General features: G+C 63.0%; 2 protein-coding genes across 2 annotated transcripts in view; one reads left to right on the top strand and one right to left on the bottom strand.

Annotated features, from left to right (window-relative positions):
• Nucleotides 1–414: 414 nt before the first annotated feature.
• LOC122171187 (protein FAM178B-like) lies at nt 415–5,052 on the bottom strand. Its single transcript, XM_042838593.1, has 15 exons — nt 4,777–5,052; nt 3,387–3,653; nt 3,230–3,291; nt 3,042–3,146; nt 2,807–2,956; nt 2,634–2,739; nt 2,491–2,560; nt 2,277–2,397; nt 1,703–1,790; nt 1,403–1,579; nt 1,226–1,323; nt 937–1,027; nt 780–869; nt 626–703; nt 415–555 (listed from the first exon to the last, which is right to left on the bottom strand). Exons 1-15 carry the CDS (start codon nt 5,050–5,052, stop codon nt 415–417), a joined length of 1,920 nt encoding a protein of 639 aa, XP_042694527.1.
• A 409-nt stretch (nt 5,053–5,461) lies between these two features.
• The window catches only part of SNRNP200 (small nuclear ribonucleoprotein U5 subunit 200), a 20,623-nt gene continuing 18,485 nt past the window's right edge, over nt 5,462–7,599 (top strand). Inside the window, exons 1-2 of the mRNA XM_042838592.1 lie at nt 5,462–5,569; nt 6,144–6,307. Coding sequence (XP_042694526.1) covers nt 5,525–5,569; nt 6,144–6,307 — 209 coding nt within the window. The 5' untranslated portion in view covers nt 5,462–5,524. The remainder of the gene's footprint in view (nt 5,570–6,143; nt 6,308–7,599) is intronic.

The following is a 7,599-nucleotide window of genomic DNA, read 5'->3' as shown; positions in this document are numbered from 1 at the left end:
GGTTCCCCATCCATCCCCATTGGGTTTCCTATCACTTTGGGGTTCCCATCCCTGTAAGGGTTCCCCACCCCACCCCAGTTTCCCATCACTGTGGGGTTCCCCTCCATCCCTGCTGGGTTTCCCATCATCACTGGGCTTCCCCCGTCCGTCCCCTTTGGGTTTCACACACTGGGGTTCCCCAGCCCTATATGGCTCTCCATCCATCCCCACCACTGCAGTTCCCCTCCCACCCCCATCACGTTTCCAAACGTTGCGGCTTTCCCCTACAAGGTTCTCCATCCCCATTTGGTTTCCTATCGCTATCGGAACTCCCCACCCCTGTAGGTTTCTCCATCCCGCCGCCTGACCCCACAGAACGAGACCCAGGCAGCGGGGTGACGTGGGGCTGTTTATTGGGGACCCCGGGGTGCCCCCTTACTTCAGCAGCTCGTGCCACTTGACGTAGAGCACCATGGCCAGGTTCTTCAGCTGGGAGCGGTAGAACTGCCCCATGTCCTCACGCAGCCACGACCCAAAGTACTGCTCCAGCTGGGTGCACAGCTTCTCTAGATGCCCCTGCGGGGACAAGGGGAGGGGGTAAAGGGTTGTGGGGACCCCCCAGCGTCCCCCTGGGGTTGGCACCCACCTTCTGTTCGTTGCGCGGCCGCTCCGTGCCCACCACGACGTCGGCGAGGTAGAGGAGGCTGCGGCTCAGGTAGCAGGTCTGTGGGGACGAGGGGGGGACCGACGGGGTGGTGGCACCTCTGGGGGCGTCCCCAAGGGAACGTGGCAGCACCCACCTCCTGCTCCACGTCCGTTGCTTCGGGCTCAGTGGGGAGTTGCAGGCTGTCCGGCCAGGATTGCGCCAGGAGCTGCTCCAGCGCTGGCAGCTGTGGCAACGTGGGGTGAGAGGACAAGCAGGGACAGCACGGGGGGCACCCGGGGGGCTGCACCCACCTCTTCCTGCGCCCTAAGGGACAGCACGGTGCACGGCGCCTTCCCCAGCAGCTGGGCCATGGCGCAAAGGCTCAGGCGCCTGCGGAGCTCCCTGCGGAGGAGAAGAGTCGGGCCGCACAGCGTGTCACCGCCAGCCCGGCGTCACCAGCAGGACTGCGGTGCCCTCCGGGCGCCCGCGGCACCGCGCCGCCAGCAGCCGCTCCGTGCCGCTTTGCCGCCACCCGGCCGCGCCAGCTCCCGTCCCCGCGGGGCAGGGCAGCAGGGCAGCGCCGCGGCGCCCAGGACGTACCTCTGCCTGGCGGTGATGTCCGGCAGCAGCCGCGCGACGGCGAGCAGGTTGTGGTGGTGCCGGGAGAGCCGGCAGAGCGACAGGCAGAGCGCGGGCAGCTGCGGGGACACAGAGGGGTGGCGACGGGGTGGCACCGGGGCGGCACGGAGCACCGGGCGCCCGCGGTTCGGCTCGCACCTGCTCCTTCCAGGCCGCGATGCCCTCCAGCAGGCAGTGCAGGAGGTGCCACACGTCGGGCAGAGGTTGGTAGCGCAGCTCGCGGTCGAGGCTGAGGAAGCAGAGCAGTGTCACCAGCTCCCGGCGGGCGCGGTCGGGGTAGCGGCACGGGCAGGCGAGCACGCACACCGTCAGCAGCTGCGGGGAGCACCAAGGTGTCACCAAGGTGTCACCAGGAACGCTCTGCCGCCCCCAGCAGGGCAGGGACAGGATGGTGCCACCCCCCAACAGCCGGCTCGATTCGCAGCACAGCTCTCCCACCTTGCAGACGTCCCCCAGCTGCGTCACCAGGGCCAGCGTGTTGATGGCACCCGGGTTTCCCTGCTCCAGGGGGCATTTCGGATCCAGCCTGGCAGGACAGAAGGCTCTGCTGAAGGCTGAGCGTCGCACAGCACGTCGTGCTGCCCATCTGCTCGCAAACCCATCCGCAGTTCCACCTATTTTACAACACTGCTGCAGACACGGGGCGGCTGAGAGTGGCGCTGGCATCGCTCACGTTGCAGCTGGAGCTCAGCGTCTTTAAGTCACAATCGTGATCGCCAGCGTTTAAGGTCCCAACCTACCTGGAAGCTTGCAGGAAAGATGTCAGCATTGCTTAGAAATTACCCTGCTCTGAACAGCAGGCTTACAGCAGCTCCCAGAAAGCGGGTAAGAATGGCAGTGAATTAAGTAAGCACGAAGCATCGCACCTCGCCTATGAAAGCACCTTTAGGAACGCGCTAATTGAAGCTCATCTGATCGAGTTCACTTCCTAAGCGTCAGCACTGGCGAGACCAACAACGCTAATGCTGCTAATTGTTCCACCTAATGACCCCGCGGGTCCTCGAGGGCTCACCTCGTGTCCATGGGGCACAGCTCGGGGGGCAGCAGCCGCCGGCAGCGCAGGGCCTGCAGGTCAGCGCCCATGTAGGCAAAGGCCTGGCCAACGTCCTGCAGCGTGGGGCACCAGGGCTCGTCTGTGGGCACGGGGACAGAGGTGACAACGGTGCCAGCGGGCAGCAGCCGTGTCCGAGGGCTGCGTGGGGACCCCGTGGCCACCCCGCACCCACCATCGCTTCTCATCCACATCTCCCACAGCGCCCGGAACGCGTTGCTCCTGTCCGGCCTCGTGCTCGTCAGCTGCCAAAGGAAACAAGGGGTGACTGAGAGACGGCGCTGCGCGGACGGGGAGCTTCGTGCCACGGCGCCTCACCTGGAAAAGCCAGCGTAGGATGGGCGGCGGGCAGGCAGATGTGGTTTGGTAGAGCAGCTGCAGGTAGCCGTCACGCACAAAAGCCAGCTGGGAGGCAGGCGAGGCGCTGTGGAAAGAGACGGAGGCTCAGCGGGGCCCTGCGGCGTCCCCTTGTCCCTGTCCCTGCTCCTCACTCGAGGAAATTCTGCTCCAGGACGCTGCGAGGCTGCAGCCCACGGGTGTCCAGGGTGGGCGGTGGGAGCGGGCAGGCGTGGAAGATGGGCTCCCCGGGGTGCGTGGCGGGGAAGGCGAGCAGCTTCATGTTGAAGCGGGACAGGAAGGCCCTGCAGCGGGGGGAAAGAGCCACCAAGGTGACGTGGAGGGCAGAGGGGGGACAGCAGGCGCAGTGCCCAGCCGCTGCCGTGGTACCTCTGCTCCTCCAGGAGCTGCGTGTCCTCGTCTGATGACTCCTGGAGGTTGTCCACGCCGGCCTGCGTCAGGCTGGGCTGCCCGGCGTTGGCCACGCGCTGCTCCCTGGCACAGCAGTGATGAGGTTGGGCTGAGGGCGCTGGGCAGCCCCCAGCTTCTTCTCAGGGTGCCAGGGATGCCAGCCTCACCTTTTCTCCAGCAGCAGCGCATCCAGGCTGTTGGCAAGCGGGTCTGGCTGCGGGCATGCAACCTGGGAACCAAGCAAGACCTTGGCACTCAGAGCTGGGCTGAGCGTCCCCAGGCACCTGCAGCGTCCCCAAGCACAGCTGAGAGCCTGGCGCTGACCTCACTGTGCTCAGCAGGGCTCGAGGGCCCGCTGCACGCCAGCAGCTCCTTCAGAGGGATCAGCTCCTCCTCGCTGTCGCTGGAGGATGTTGCTGCCACGTCCTCTGCTCGCTGCAGCACCGTCCTGCTCTCAGTGGCGCTGCTGGGCCGCACTGCGCTGCGTGGGGAGCGCGTGGCTGAGCCCTGCTGGGCCGAACGCCGTGGACAGGCACGAGGCCGTCGTGCCCTGCTTGGCCCCTGGCGGGTGCTGCGGAGCTGCATGGGGCACTGGGAGGCTGTGGGGAGAGCGCCGGGGTCAGTGTGGGGTTCTGTGGGGCACCAAATACAATGCAGGAGTCGGTGCGGGGCAGTGAGGACGACAGAGAGGTCAGTGGGAGGCACTGGGGATGACGCAGCGTCATCGTAGGGCTCTGTAGAGCGCGTGGGACAACATGGGGGTCAGTGCAGGGCACCAGGGATGACATGGGGGTCAGAAATGGGCTCTGTGGAGCATTGAGGACAAAGCAGGAGTCTGCATGGGGCACCATGGATGACACAGGGGTCAGTGCGAGGCACCAGAGACAAGGTGGAGGTCAGCAGAGGACATCAGAGAGAACACAGGAGTAACTGTGGGACTTTATGAAGCATTGTAGACAACGGGAGGTCAGTGTGGGGCACCAGGGATGGCACAGGGGTCAGTGCGGAGCTTTATAGGGCACTGGGGATGACATGGGGATCAGCAGGGAGTGCTATGGGGCACTGGGGATGCAATGGGGCTCAATGGGGTGGCTTTACGGGGCACTGGGGATAACATAGGGATCAGTGGGGGTCTCTATGGAGTACTGGGGATAATGTAGGGATCAATGGGGGGCTCTATGGGGCTCTAGAGATGCAATGGGGATCAGCAGGGGGGTCTATAGGGCACTGGGAAGACAGCAGGGCTCAGTGGGGAGTTCTGTGGGACACTGGGGACAATGTAGGGAACAGTGGGGGCTCTATGGGGCTCTGGGGAGACAACAGGGATCAGTGGGGGGCTCTATGTGGCACTGGGGACAATGTGGGGATCAATGGGGGGGCTCTACGTGGCTCTGGGGAGACAATGGGGACCAGTGGGGGGTTCTATGGGGCTCTGGGGAGACAACAGGGCACAGTGGGTGGCTTTATGGGGCACTGAGGGTAATGTAGGGATCAATGGAGGGCTCTATGGGGCAGTGGGGACAACATAGGGATCAGTGGAGGGCTCTATGGGGTTCTGAGGATAACGTAGGGATCAGTGGGGGGCTCTATGGGGCACTGGGATTGCAATGGAGGGCTCTGTGGGGCACTGGGATTGCAATGGGAATTGGTGGGGGTCTATGCGGGGACAAGATGGGGGTCACTGCTGGGCACCGGGGACAACAGCGCTGCCCACCCCAGGGCAGGCCTCACCTGGCTCGGCGCTGTGGGGCTGCGGTGGGGGTGGGGAGGCCGGGGGATGCGGATCCACCGGGCCGAGGGGCGGCGGGAGGAAGGGGCGGCCCACCCGCAGGTGCTTACTGACACGGAGCTGCTGGTAGGAACAAAGGCTGTACTGGAAGGAAGAGCTAAAGAGCCCCGAGCGGGGCACGCGAGCCGAGGACAGCGGGATCTGGTACCAGCGCAGCAGCCCCAACCGCTGTCCCCGCCTCGCCGAAGCTCCCCGCAACATGGCGGCGTCCCTCAGCGGGCGGGGCTGCGAGAAAAAGGCGGGCTTTGCTTGGAGGAGCGGCGAAGGGCGGCGGGCGGGACCCAGGGCTTCTGCCGCCGGCGGGATTGGCCGTTTAACTGCCGACCAGCGCCGCGCGGCCAATCACAGCTCGAAAAGCGCGAAGCTGTTCTACCAATCAGCTGAGGGGAGAGGACGGGAGTGGTCAGGGAGGCGGGATGGGCACGCCCTCTTGAGCTGATAGCCAATCAGAAGAGGGATGGAGGTAGTGTCTCCGCCCCTCCGCTGTGCATATTGGAAACTGCAGTCAACGGGCTGCTGCTGCCGCGGTGCATGCTGGGAAGCCCTGTGCGGAACCGCTTCCGGGTTGTGGGTGCGCTAGGGACAGGGCTTCTTCCGCTTCCGCCGGAAGTTCCTTTCCGGGGCCTGTTCCCGTGCACGGTGGCGGTGGGGCGGCCTTCAGCCAGGCGGCGTCATGGCGGACGTGACCGCTCGCAGCCTGCAGTACGAGTACAAGGCGGTGAGTGCGGGCCTCAACCCTGTGCGCAGCGGGGACGTCGTCCTCTTTCCGCCGGGCTTTCCCCATCTGTGGGGCCGCCGACGCGGGGCCGGTAAAGCGGTTCTTGTGTAGATGAAGGCTGTTAAGGACTCTGGTAATTAAAACCAGGCCTGGTAAAATCCAGGAGCTTTGAAATCCGGGATCGTTAAAGCAGCGCCGCGGTTGGAGTTGCTGCCCGCGTACCTTGTGGGTGGAGGGGCAAAACGAATGTGATCGGAGCCGCTGTGGTGCCAATGGGGAGGAAAATAACGGGTGCGCAGCAAGGCTGGGCAGCATAAAGGATGCATCCACCGCGTTGTGACCCGTCTCACGCCCTCCCTTCCCTCCCTCCTCTATTTATTCCTTCCTTCCTTCCTTCCTTCCTCCCTTCCCTCTTCCATTCTTTCCCTTCCCTCCCTCTTTCCCTCCTCTCTTCCTTCTTCCCTTCACTCCCTCCCTCCCTCCCTTCCTTTCTTCCTCCCTTCCCTTCCCTGCTCTCTTCCTTCTTCCCTCTCTCCCTTCCTTCCTCCCTTCCTCCCTTCTTTTCCCCCCCCAGAACTCCAACCTCGTGCTCCAAGCTGACCGCTCTCTCATTGACCGGACGCGGCGTGATGAACCCACAGGAGAGGTGCTGTCCCTGGTGGGCAAACTGGAGGGCACCCGTATGGGAGACAAGGCGCAGCGCACCAAGCCGCAGATGCAGGAGGAGCGACGTGCCAAGTGAGAAGCAGTGCGGGGTCTGGGGGTGCTGCTGCAGGGGTGTGGTGGTGGGGGAGGCTCCGGGGGGGTCTGCGGTGCTTCTCTGGTTCTGAGCGACGTGGGATGGCAGAGTTGTGGAGGTCAGAAAAGAGCCGTGAGGTTATGGAGTCCCACTGGCACGTCCAGCACTGAGCAGTGTCACTGAGCTGTGGAATTGTAGTGTGGTTGAATTGGAAGCGACATCAAAGCCCCCCCAGTCCCACCTCCTGCCCTGGGCTGGGTGCCCCCCTCCGTCTCAGGCTGCCCCATCCATTGCCTTGGGTTGTGGTATCCACAGCTCCCCTATTTCAGCACCTCACCACCCTCACAGTGAAGAGTTTTTTCCTGACATCAGCCCCCAGTCTCTCCTCTTTTACCCTAAAGCTGTTCCTTCATCTATCAGACCATCCCCAAGCATCCACACATCTTCTGAATCCTTCCAGGGGTGGAGACTCAACTCTTTCCCCAGTATCCTGTTGTAGTGCTTCACAGCTCTTCCAGTAAAGAAATATTTCCTCATGTCCAACCTGAACCTCCCCAGCACAACCTGGGGCCTGAATCTCTTCTCCTGTTCCTCAAAGCTTGCGATAAAAGGCCAACCCTCACCTCACTCCGTCCTCCTTTGAGGCAGATGTAGAGATTCTCCTTTTCTCCAGGCTAAATAACCCCGGTTCCCTCAGCTGCTCACTGTAAACCTGCTGCAGACTCTCTGCAGCTCCATTGCCCTCCCCTGGGTGTCCTCCAGCACCTCGATGCCTTGCAGCTTTCATGCAGAGAGAGGCCCAAAGCTGAACGCGGTCCTTGAGATGCAGCCTCTTCCACGTGCTTTAATTTGGTAGATGTAGTAGAAAGCTGTTTAGGGTGCTGCGTAGTGAAATGGCTTTGGTGGTGTGAGCAGAGGCTAAAAATTACCAGCTTAGAATATGCAGAGTGAGTGTTCATTTGCATATTCATTTGAAGCTCGGCGCTCCACGTCAGGAACCTAAAAGTGAAATGAAAAAGGTTAAAAAAAGGAGGAAAAGGGAGTAGAGTTTTCCTTTGTTTTTTGTTCCATGGAAAGCAGCACGTCCATTGCTCCCACAGCGCCACGGGTGTAAAGCAGGGGCAGCACAGCAGGGGCAGCACAGCTGGGGCAGCACAGCAGGGGCAGCACAGCAGGGGCAGCAAAGCAGGGGCAGCAAAGCAGGGGCAGCAAAGCAGGGGCAGCACAGCAGGGGCAGCACAGCTGGGGCAGCAAAGCAGGGGCAGCACAGCAGGGGCAGCAAAGCAGGGGC

This window comes from Centrocercus urophasianus, unplaced genomic scaffold (genome assembly GCF_019232065.1).
Source record: "Centrocercus urophasianus isolate 14NV4802_14NV808 unplaced genomic scaffold, USGS_Curo_1.0 seq_848, whole genome shotgun sequence".
Classification (NCBI taxonomy): Eukaryota; Metazoa; Chordata; class Aves; order Galliformes; family Phasianidae; genus Centrocercus; species Centrocercus urophasianus.
This window is presented reverse-complemented; position numbering and strand designations above follow the sequence as displayed.

Coding starts and splice junctions, on each gene's coding strand:
- LOC122171187 (XM_042838593.1), bottom strand. CDS start 5,052: ATGTTGCGGGGAGCTTCGGCGAGGCGGGGACAGCGGTTGGGGCTGCTG. Junction 1,324..1,402: donor TCGCGGCCTGGAAGGAGCAG/GTGCGAGCCGAA, acceptor GTGTCCCCGCAG/CTGCCCGCGCTCTGCCTGTC. Junction 556..625: donor GGCCGCGCAACGAACAGAAG/GTGGGTGCCAAC, acceptor TTGTCCCCGCAG/GGGCATCTAGAGAAGCTGTG.